Consider the following 12,736-nt stretch of genomic DNA (forward strand, 5'->3'; position numbering starts at 1 on the left):
AATCTTGGTCTGTTCTCGCCAAATTTTCAATATGTTTTAGCTTAGAATGTATCCTTTAGACAATACCTCCACTGTTTCATTTTAAAGCTTGTACTATTCTCAAAACTAGAATTTGTAGAGTTTTGTCATCATGCCAATTTGGAATTGCAAGAATGTACATTCAATGTCAAGTTGACAATATGTTTCCTATTTTGCTCTCTGTGCTTGTCGAACACACTGTGGCCGACTGGATAACACACCTGACTGGTATACCAGGGTTCGGTGGTTCAAACCTCGCTGGACCCCCTTTTTTTTTTTTTTTTTTTTGGGGTCCTTTTTAGGTGGTCTGTCATTAAGATGACAGATCACCTATTATATTCGTCAGAATTTACTTTATTTATTTTTATTGCCAAATCTTTGTCCACCTCTATCTCAAAATCGGGCATGTCAATTTCCTTGATTTTCATGTCATGTATGGGCATCATTATGGACATGGGAATGGAAACTTTTCAAGGTTATCAAATCATGATGACGTCATCTAGGCGCCATTTTGTAAAATTAAATGATTGATCATATCATCGCAACTAATCATAAAAAATCATCCATATTTGCATCATATCAAGTTCAGGTGACAGGTCATCAGGACATATCATCAGAGGTCATGCAAAGGTCACGACGCGCACGTACGCGCGCGTCAAAATTTTAAATTTCCCCAAATCGACCGTGGTCAAGTTTGGGTACGTTTCTGGTCATTTTGAGCATGTCAAGAATTTGCGCGCGCACAGGTATGCGTGCGCGTTCTTGCACCTACCATCGTTATGCATCTTCGAGTCATCATTTCTTTCATGTCTTTCCATTGTTCATTATCTTCTGATTAATTTGATACCTCATTCAGCCTCTTACGACCAATAATACGGGAATGCGCGTCCATTCAAATTTGCATTACGCGCGCGTAAATGGGCTAAAATATGCCTATATAAAATTCACTGTAGCTCTTCAGGGAGTCCGTTGACCCCAAATTTTTTCTCACTCTTTTATATATTCAATATTTCATTTGGAGATTTTGTAATTACGTCAATTTTAAGTTATTAGTGAAAATTACATATTTCCGCAACAAACGTCAATGACTTGACCGTATCTTCGTTTTTACTGGTCAGTTTTCTTCCAAATTTTGATATCGTATAGTGAAGACAATTCTCTACAAATAACGTGCGAATAATTTTGACTTTTGACCACAGCATCAATGTGTTATGATGTGTTTAAATTTTTGCAAATTTTTTCTGGACGTAATTTTTGAGAAATTCTTTAGAGAAATGTTTTATTAACCAATTGTACAGTCTTCCTGAAAATTTCAAGCCCACTTGCCTTGCATTTTTTTATGTAGGACAATTTTTGTAATTTTGCCGGAACTTTTTAAGGGGCAATTTTAACATTGTAAAACATCATTTATGTATTTTTTAGTAAATGCTGCAATATTTAAACGCTATTGGGTTGAAAATTTTCATTCCGGACATTTTGCGGAAATTCCTGGATTTTTTTCTGTTTGTTCATTTTTACTTAATATAACATATAACAAATTTTCAGGTACCTTCTGTGAAATGAAAAAATTGTGCAATTTAGTTAATTACACATGTTCCCGAAATTTTGCGGGAAAATTGCCAGTATTTGAATCTTTTACCTGACTTTTTTTCAGTAAAAATCATCAAGAAAGAATTTTCAAGTAAATGTCAAAGTCATACACAATTAATAAATGGATATTGAAAATTTTTGACGGAAAATATTATTTGAAATGTTTAAAAATTTTCAGAAATTTGGCAAACATTTACAAAAAAATATGGTTCTTTTATCAAATACATCACTCATGAGTTTTGAGGTGAATGCTGTGAAATTATAGCATTACGAAACTTCTCATTAAAATCTATTGAAATGTAGCAGAAAATTTGAACAAAAATATTTAAGATATTTTAGCTTTTAAAAAGTATCACCTATGAATTTTCAAGTATTCTGTGAAATTAATACCCACTGACATTGTGAAATGTCAGTGGGTGAAATTAAAAAAAAAATGCTCAAAGTACAAAGAATTTTTAACAAGAATTTGCATAAAAAACATCAAACTGTCGATTAAAAATTAGCTGCTGTGAAAATTAAGGCGCCTTTCATTGCGCAATTTTGGAAAGCCAATTTCGGTAAAATCGTCTGAGATTTTTGGAGAGTTTTTAAGCCGGCATTTTACGTGCTCCTAACTTTATTTCGTATTTAACATATTGCATTATCACCACCATCATTATAATCATCACGATTGTCATCACTACATTTATAATCACATTTAGCAATGGTCAAAATTTATTCCTTTGATGTCTATGATCAAGATTATCAATCATATCTGAATGATTCATTCCCGGGATTCATTTTATACAACATTAGCCGACAATGAATGAAAAATCATGACAGACCACCTAATTCGTCCGCATGACGAATTAAAATCTAGTGTTATTTTTGTTATTATTCATTTATTTATTTATTGGGGGGGGGGGGCTATGGGTCAGCAGAGTTCTAAGTATATGATGACACATAAACAGCAACATACATATTGAAGCATACAAATTAGATATGCCAATGACAAGTCACTCTCCCTTTTCATCCTTTTTTTTAATATATTAATTGAAAAACAACGTTCGCTTTATAATACGTTATGTTAAATATGTTAGAACGAGAGTCATTGGTGCACTTTTAATCGCAGCCCTGCTTGATGGAAAACATTTCCTGGAAAAGAATCTCCATTGTGGTCAACGGACTCGAGATGGCCATTAATAAATTTCAGTTGGTGAATGACTTATACACCCTGACGAAAAAATACAAGGCAAGTCAACAACCAAACAAAGCCTGAATGACACATCTCGCCCTTAAAAAATGAATTCGTATTCAACGTTTGTAATTGATTAAACACAAAAGATGATTGGAAGGCGCGGAGGGGCTCCAAACATCGAACGATCATTTTTGTTCGTCAAATAGCTTATTCCGCCACGATAATTTTCCCACATGACTTTCATGCATCTTTTGTTTGTTTGGTGTGTATTTCTTGGAAACATCCCATACCTTTTTTGCTAACCAATTTTGGCGCGCGTTAATTTTATTATGGACATGGTTTTATTTAGCAAGTGGATGTGGACTGGATAGCGGCACAGAGATAATGCATCTCTATGGATAGTGGTCATCGCCCTTTTACCATATTTGTGGTTGTGGATTTTACACCACCAGATGTTATCCCTCTTTTATACAATTGCAGTAAAATATATATCTAATATATATTCCATCGTTTAGTTTCCTAGACATATAAAACTGTCATAATGAATCCAGAGACACCTTAGTTTTTACATAGAAAAGAAAATTATCTGTGACTTTTCACTTTCCTTGACGTTAATATATTTGAGAATTCGTTAATGGTTTTATTCTATTTCATCTGAGCTGGTTGCTAAAAAGACTTGCGTGCAAAAAACGAGTGCAGTTCTTTTGCAAACCTAAATTAATGATATTAAGAATTCTTTTAACAACTTCATATTCATATCCCACGTATCTCTTCAAGTGTTCTATTTACTGAAACAACGTACATGCACATATAATTATGAATATGTATAGTCATGTCATAATTTAAAAGGCTCACTTCACCTTAAAAAAATAATAAAAAGCGCTCTTAAGAAATTTGTGGGCATCTTAAATGATGTTATTCTTTATTTTGATTTATATGATAAAATAGTAATAATGATGATAATAACAGTAATAACAATAATACTAATTATTGATATCATGTATATATTTATATATATATATATATACATAATAATGATTGATCTGATACCACATTGTAAACTAGAAGACGGAGGACCGTCGAAAATTCGAGTGAATAATAAAAACTTTATTGCCAATCATATATATATATATATATATATATATATATATATATATAAAACAATATATATATATTGTTCTCTTCATCCATTTCTTTACAATATTTAAATAAAAGAGTTGCCAAAGCTGTTGTACGTGTATAACTTTACACATTTATATATATATATATATATATATATATATATAGTGACTGCTTCAAACCCGAGTGAATTGTTTTCTATTCTGACTGTGACACGCTCATCTTATCATTGTATTAATGATGACGTTACCCATTGAATGATGACGTCGCACTTGGAGGTTTATAGCCGGATGTATCCATGTCAACGAGATTTTATCACTGTTTTGGATAATAGACCGAGTAACACGCACCACCTATGATTTTTACACTATGCTTGATAGAGCAGCTATACATTGTAATATTTTGTTTTTAACACTTGTTTTGGATTACAATAAAGTCATAAAGTTTGGAAATATATTATGAAGGATTGTATACGCGTAGTATACGAACAATGAACGAAGAAAGGAACATAAACAAAACATTCTTAATGCATCGAAAATACCTTTTAAAACTTAAAGAGAAACCTACTTAAAGTAGTTAAATGGGTGTTGTGGTGTTAGTCTGTAACCCAGCTATGGTATTTACAAATTGATTCAAAGATTAAATCAGGTCCTCATTCACGTCTTTCGGATGATGACGCTTAAGGGCGGCCTCCAGATAGTTGTGAATAAAATCATAATAATTATATTCTGATACATGTTTTTTTAATCAGAAAGCACATATACACTTGTCTCGCATACACGGGAACACATACAAATATGATGTCTCTTTTGTAATATAGAGGGGTATCATCTTTACAAAAGAAACACTAAACTTTCTTTATGTAGTCATGCGACCCACTCAGTACACATATATATTTATCTTCTGTCTATTTCAAATGACTTTATAGAAAGACAGCAGACATTCACATTTAATGGTAGTTTTGCAGCAATGGAAATTTATTGATCTTAAACATCAAACCAAAAATTTCACACGAAATATTCTACATGCATTATAATTGTCAAAACATTCCCCATTAGATAAAATCACATTTAATGCTCATTCCCTATAATTATCAACGTAACTATATACAACAAAAAAAGTAAGTCCCCCCTTAAACAAACATCAATAATTTCGAAACCAATGCGAGTTTTTAATATATTTTTACATGAGTGTGTAGGTAATTTTATAAGCTACCCTCTGAGTAAATATTATGGACGTATTTTACGTCATGCTTCAGTGAGCACCGTCAGAAGGCAAAAATGTCACTTTTCAAAAGTCACAAGCCAAATATCATGACTTTGATTCCATTTTATTGGAACTAATTCCACATTCTCATCATGAAAAATAGTCAGAAGGCTTGTAAAAGGTACTTTCTAAAAGACGATACAACTTTTTTGGCTAAATTTCACGGTTGAATAAACACAAGTTCAAATTTGCTATAATTTGATTTTTTACACATTTCTATCAATAAAATGATAGAATATGATGACAGTTATTTTTGGGAAGAGTATCTTCAACAATATTCATCGTTTCACGGTTCAATGAACATTTATTGAAAAAAAAAATACGATTTTCAAATATCATAGGCAAGTATTGTTACATTTTGGTAACTGAAAATGATCTTTTCTCAACTTTTTCGTTATGTTCATGACCAATTAACATGCTTCAATGATTCAAAGGCGTTTAAATAAACATTCACGCTTGAATGAACATGTGGAATGCGATTAGCTCTTTTTTACGTTATTGGAAAAAATGCAATTTGTAACTATGGATATCTGTCACAAACCTCCTTGTATAGTTCATTTGATTTGATTTTTATGAAAATCCCGATGTTTAATGCGTCAGTGAGCACACAATATTCGAAAGTTATGCAAATGAGAAGAAAGTTCAAGGCCTTGGCCCCACTCTGTGCCGTATCGAATGGTTATTTTGGTGTGCGCGCCTTTTAGATACTGTTACTCTGAAGCCATGTGCGAAGTTTCATGAAATAACTGTTGGTAGAAGTAACAAAAACCGTCCATGAAACAAACCCTCATTTCATATTTGTTAAAATTTTTACTTCCTCTCTCATAGACTTGTGTACATTATGGGTGCATATGTTTAAGAATAAGTAACCCCCTTTTCAATATGGTGGAACTTTTTTTCAAGGCTGTCTTGAGCAATGTCATTTGGCAGTAATGTTTATCAACCTATGGGCAGAATTCTGTGCAAAAATGAAATCGATTTGTTTATTTATGGATGAGTGAGCACGCATCAAAGTGGGAAAATTGGTATTTTCAATTTCACAGACTCATTTTAAAGGGTAATAAAGTGAATATTGGGGGCAAATTCGGTTTCAAATGTGACTTTAATTGCTGTTGTTTTCATCATCCATCATTCTATCACCACACACTTTCCGAACTTTAAACATTTTCATGGTTAAGCGAGCACATTCGAATCACCTCTTTATACTGCATAAATGTATTATTTTCCTATAACAATTTCTCATGATAAGTTTAATTTATGGACAAATCAGTGGTGGATCCAGACTTTTAATATGGGGAAGCCACCAACATTTTCAAATTTTAACATGATCTAACAAGTTGTAGAAGATACTATCATATACCTATATGATGATACGGCACAATACAGGGCCGCGGAACGGTTTTCAAAGTGGGGGGGGGGCTGACCATGCAAAAAAATCAAAATCGTATGGTCATTTCTACATTTTTGTACATGCTTTTGGAAAAAAGTGGGGGGCTGAAGCCCCCTCCCCCGCTTCCGCGGCCCCTGCAATACATTGTGCTCACTCAAACATGAACATACGACATCAAAATTGTGTGTGGAGTGGCTAAATGATGGATAGTAAAACAGCATAGCACCATAAAATTCACCTAAAAACAACATTTGCCCAACTTTGTATTTGCACAATCTGAGAAACGACTTTTGTGACTTTCAAAAATAGTCATTTTTAATTCAATCTTTAATTACTCATGCATGACTCAACCGATCAATCTCAATTTCCTCCAGGAGTTGCTTAATGACTGTAGAAAACCACCCACAAAATATCATCTCAAAATAATTCCGTTCAAAAGTTACAGCAATTTGATTTAGGGGGAACTTACTTTTTTGTTGTGTATATGTATGAGAAAGTGATGCCAGACATTGATAACAATTTAATAAAAGTCTTGCCATGTTAATCGCAGTTGAATATTTATTTAATTTTAAAAGTATAAAGACAATATTCACAAATATCCATGGATGAATATGACATTTTTTTCTTTCTTTCTTGTAGTGCCAAAATTACGTAAGAGAAGGAGGATAGAAGATGCAGAGTCCGCCACACCGCTGGCTATTGGATACTGGGGCAAACCACCAACGCTAGAGGGCGCCAAATTCGATTTTCTTTGCATCCATGCAACTCTACGATCACTCAAACCAGATGGTCCAACATTCAAAGAGGGTAAGTGGTGACCCGAATTTCAGTAATTCACGACAAAACGTGACACGAATATTGCTTTAAACATATTTTGTTTTCTTAGACAATGCGTGAGTACTTTAGCCAAAACCTTACAAATAGAAAGTGATCATGATAAGGGGGAAAGAAGAATGGACTCATTAATCCAAAACAGTGGACTCATGAATAAAATAGCGGACTAAACCACGGCAACAGGCGTCAGTTTAGCGCACTGTGACCAAAGCAAGAAACAAATATATTGATGGTTCCTATACAAGCCGTCCAAAGGCATTAAAAACGTTTAAGCTTTCAATTCTTCCAAAATGTCGACATTAATAAATTTATCAAAATTTTGCAGCATTATAATGGATAAGTTTAATAAAATAATGAATAAAATATTTTTGTTAACATTTTCTTTTTGAAGACACGTTCATGGAACAATCGTTAGGTAAAGGGAAATTAGTCTTCTCTCTAACTTTTTAAAATCAATTTTGTGATTCATTTTTATGCCAAAGTCCAATATACTATATTAGAAATATATATTCACGTTATATTCACATATCGGTGCCTTTGCATTGCAGTTCCAACTTTTTCAATCCTATAACACGCATTCATTGGTTTATTTATCTATCTACCGTTATTGTTATCATTTATTATCATTGTTGTTAGTATTGTATATGTTAACATTATTGTTATTACCATCATTCATCTTTTTGTTTTTTGGGTTTTTCTCTTTCCCTTTTATTTTTCTTACTTTCTTTCCGTTTCTTCCTTTTCTTTCTGTCTCTCCCCCTTCTCTCAACAATCGATTCAAAGACACAAAATTCCTTTCACTGACCGTTACGTTTCTGATTTCATGTCGTATTTATTCCATTATTCTGTAGATATGTGATTGTATATATTTGTAAATACTTCGTGAGTATAATTGTTTATGAAATTATTTTGAATATGTAACATGTGTAATGTTCGATGATAGTGTCCCCAGTACCCGAATTAGGGTGACATGGGTAAATAAAATCATTGTCTTTGCCAGCATTGGACATTGGCGCAGTAAATGAGCCTAATTTATTCATGAAATCTGCATAAACCATGTGTTCAATCGATGGTTTAAAAAACAACCTTTCTGAATTCGGGCCATAGGATCGGGGGGGGGGGGGTTAAGGTTGTAACGGGAGAATGTTGGGGAGCAAGGTGAAGATAATTAGCCGTAAAGTTAGAATTTGATTTAGATGATGTATGTCAAATATATGTAAATATTCATGGAAGAAATTATAACAGAACCAAATGTCATGTTGCTATTGGTAAATTCTCCGAATGACCACCGATAACGGTGTGACTAATTTCTTGAACAAATTCTTTTATATACTTTTTCAATTGAAGTTTTTATGGTCGATTCTGGGAGTGACGTAGTGACGGCGCGTCAAGAGATTTTAAACCGGTTAGATCTGGAGCTAATCGGTACGATCCAGAGCAGAGGAGTTCATACCACCGTCGAGAAGCAACTATATAAAGCAATGCTTGTCATAGGCAATCATGAGGTTGAAATTGAGGTAACAAAAATCAGTTATTTTTCTCCCTTGCTATACGTTTTTTTTACATGTTTACAAAACAAGAACTGAATATTGTATTTACTGTATTACTGTATACATTCTTCCCCGAGAACATTTGAATATCAATTTGAAGAGAATCATATTTTAAGAATTGATAATTTCGTCGTAAACTTAAGTATTTTTGTACACTGTACAATATAAAATGATTTTTAAGTTAACACATTTACAGCAAGCAATTATAATATTACGCTCAATTGCGTTCTGAATGAAACGTCATATCTTTTTACAAATTGGTAATATTGGTATTTGTTCGAGAGATGTGAATTCAGATCCCTAAACAACAGAATGACATGATTTTGTCAAAGTCAGATTTAGTGTAGATCCCACGCAGTGGCGTAATGAGCCCAAAAAATTGAGGGAGTCAGATTTAACGTATTGGGAAAATTCATAAAAAGTTGCGAGTGAGCTAGCAAAGATGTCAACATTTTTTATTCCAAAAATCCAATTTGTGATAGATTTCGGCATAATTTTCAAAAAATAATATATATTTTACTTCGCCCCAAGCCCCCTCCCCCCATCTGTACGCCACTGGTGCCATGTTAAGGAGAAGCCCAAAGATTTCCCATTAATACTGATATACTTAATACCTGATATGCCATATGTAAAGTCTTTTTTTTTGGTACACCGATGTATTTCTTATGTTGTATCATTAAAAAAAATGCAGATCATGGCTGAGCCATACGAGTCCATTGGAAACCGTGTCATGAGGCACTTCCGTCACGTGATAGACAGCACGGTACACTATTGGTTGCCTGAAAACCGACTAGAACCTTCCGAAGGCATGACGGCAAGCAGCCGAAGTGACCCGAATACCAGCGGCGAGTCGGGCGAAACTTCGGGTACGCCCGAATCGGACGAGGAAAAAGCCGAAGAAGAGGAAGAGGATGAGAATGACGAGGAGGATGAAGAGGAGAATGATGGCGGAGCTTCTCCTGGTGATGTGGTAGATGAAGGGGACGAGGAGGAGGAAGAAGGCGGAGTGGAAAACGGTGCTCAAGAGGCTGTTGGGAATCAGGGAGACCCGTAAGGGGTCATCAAAAGACCAAACTACTGACGGGTAACGAGTTTGATAGAGAAGTCATGTAGTCAAGATAAAGGGTGCCAAAACCCGTTCAGTTCATAGAAATTCACTTCATATTCATGAACTGAAGGACAGGGGTTAGATATTTACTCTATCAACTAATTGATGATTACTGTCTCGCGTGATTATGAGTACAATCCTGAAAGTAAGGGCCATGAACGTGGGCTTATTTAATATTGTCTCATAAAAAAAACTTAGGCTAGATAATTTGTGGAGATTTTAATCTGAGGAACGCCGATAATGAAGAAACGATTAGGCTGGTCCCGTTGGTAACGCATTAGTATTTTCGTGGATTGTTGACATTAAGAATGCACCAAAGGCACTAGGTAGCCAATTATAATTTTTGAGTGAGATCTAAAGTCGTTTATGAAAAACAATTGAACCAAAAAGGGTATAATTTTGATGGGGAATTGTAGATGTATGAGAATAATTAGAAATGATATGAACTGAACGCAACGGACCAATCATTGTTTCTTAATAATCAGAAGAAGAATTGTAGCAGATTGAAAAATTATCAAATTTGAAACCTTGAGGAGATGATGTTCTCGCACTCAAGAAATTTGATTTGATCAGTCTATCTACAGTGCGTATCAAAAAAAAGTTTACACTTAGAAAAAATCCTGTAAAATTATATATTTGTAATATCCTGAAGATTTTTTCACATTCAAACATTGGTTCAGATCCATTTAAGCAAATGACTATATAACTGTCAAAAAATATTTCCGCTTGAGTGAGCACCACTTACTTTTGAAAAGTTAGTGAAAAATGATTTGCGCAGAATGTTTAAATAGTTATGCGAATAAAAGTAGACCGTAATCATAAAGAACACGTGGAATTTAGCTAGTAAAATTGATATGGCGATATCTTTTAACTTTGTTAATTTGTTTCCTTGCCCAAAACACTTTGAAGAGTGCACTGCGCCCCACCCCACTCCACCACACACCGAGGCCATCGTGACGATATTTGCTTTACACTGAGCTGTGATTTACATGAAATGGCTTAGGCTTGATTTTCATTTTGTCAATCATTGTCAAGCTTGGGAAAAGTGTGGAGAAACAAGTATTAAATGAAAAATGAAATGTAAACCCACTTTAAATGATAAAAACTTAGTGAAAAAATGCTGGAGATGTCTGATATAAATTTTTGTTCAGATTCAGTTATGTCCTCAGATCCAGCTGGCACAAAAGGGTAAAGGTTGTGTTTACTAAGTGAAGAAATTTCAATTTGGGTGGCAAAATTGTAACAAAATGCTTGCATGTATCCGTTTTATTTCAATTGACTAAAAGTGCAAAGGAAATGTATCAGAAATGTTTCGCAGGGTAAGTTTGATTTCGCCCTTTCCCCTTGGTACAGCGTGAAAACGAGCATTTCTGCGCAAACAGATTTCTGCGAGCTTTACAAAATGGACAGTACTCACTCAAATGTAACATTCTGTCAAAACTTTTAATTTCAAGATTATATGTGAAAAAATTACCCACATGTTGTATATTTTTTAATTCCCAGGGCTTTTTGAAAGTGTAAACTTTTTTTGATACGCACTGTATAATGACGATTGAATCAGTTTTGAACCTAAAAATATAGTTGACGATGCATGACGAAATTTAAAATGCTAAATCACCTTGCCAAAATGCAAATGAAATATGCCGACTTTTCTTTCTACTACCCCTCCCTGTACAAAAAAGGGATGTGGTTAAAAATTGCACGATTATGTAAAAGCAATCCTGAAGAAAATAATATCGTGGCTCTAGATTTGATTCCTATACTTAATGATGCACCAAAATCGAATATTCGTATAGAGAAGAGGGGTGCGCACCTTCTGTAAACGAATATTTCAATTTGGCGGGGCAATTAATCGAAAATGATGCTTGAAGCTACCAGTCGATAAAATGGTGAGATATTATGCGTTCAACCTTCTGCAGTTCAATTTTCGACCCAAGTCCAGAGAGTGAGAATAAGTGATTTTTCATAAAACATTTCAATCTGAAATCTGGCGTCAACATGAATAACATTCCCATTCATTATCGAAGATGATCAGTGCATTCACGTTAATACGATGAGACGTATTCCAATCGTCATTTAACGTTCATATTGATTTCAAACTTATAGATCATCGAGATAGGCCTTCATTTTTTTTACGTATTTATTACCAATCGGTTGTCAGTGTCTCCGATAATGATCGAAAGGATGAGATACTGATTTTACAAAATATATAAACTGATTCGGATAAATCCATCAAACACTATACTATCCGTACTCTGATTCTATTTTGTATTTTCTCACTCAATCCGGGTTTTAGTTTTAGCATGTTTAGATGGATTCATGTCTAAATAAAAAACGAAGATTAAAAAGTACTTCGAATATGAATATAAACACTGAGGTTGGTAAGTAGATTACGTTGCATTATCCATGTTAGACGTCACCAAGAAAAAAAAAGAATCCATATTCCAGATATCACCCCCCAAACTTGGATCTCCGAAATTCTGACGTCACAGTCTCAAAACAAAAACTCATATTGACATGGCAGGATACAAAGAAGTCTTCTAGCGCACTGTATTCGAATTTCTGAAAGTAATATGGTATAACAGGTACAATAAATATGATGCTGTATATTGTATACATGGTCAGTATTGCAGCGCAGGTTCATCATGTTCATTTGTAGGTTTTTGTCTCTATATTGGTGTATG

The 12,736-nt window shown here is 34.0% G+C and overlaps 1 protein-coding gene across 1 annotated transcript in view; it reads left to right on the plus strand.

The window, feature by feature from the left end:
• The window catches only part of LOC129277578 (acidic leucine-rich nuclear phosphoprotein 32 family member E-like), a 48,290-nt gene extending 35,791 nt beyond the window's left edge, over nucleotides 1-12,499 (plus strand). Inside the window, exons 2-4 of the mRNA XM_064095692.1 lie at nucleotides 7,200-7,367; nucleotides 8,742-8,911; nucleotides 9,636-12,499. Coding sequence (XP_063951762.1) covers nucleotides 7,200-7,367; nucleotides 8,742-8,911; nucleotides 9,636-9,998 — 701 coding nt within the window. The 3' untranslated portion in view covers nucleotides 9,999-12,499. The remainder of the gene's footprint in view (nucleotides 1-7,199; nucleotides 7,368-8,741; nucleotides 8,912-9,635) is intronic.
• Nucleotides 12,500-12,736: the final 237 nt, after the last annotated feature.

This window comes from Lytechinus pictus, chromosome 2, assembly GCF_037042905.1.
Source record: "Lytechinus pictus isolate F3 Inbred chromosome 2, Lp3.0, whole genome shotgun sequence".
Classification (NCBI taxonomy): Eukaryota; Metazoa; Echinodermata; class Echinoidea; order Temnopleuroida; family Toxopneustidae; genus Lytechinus; species Lytechinus pictus.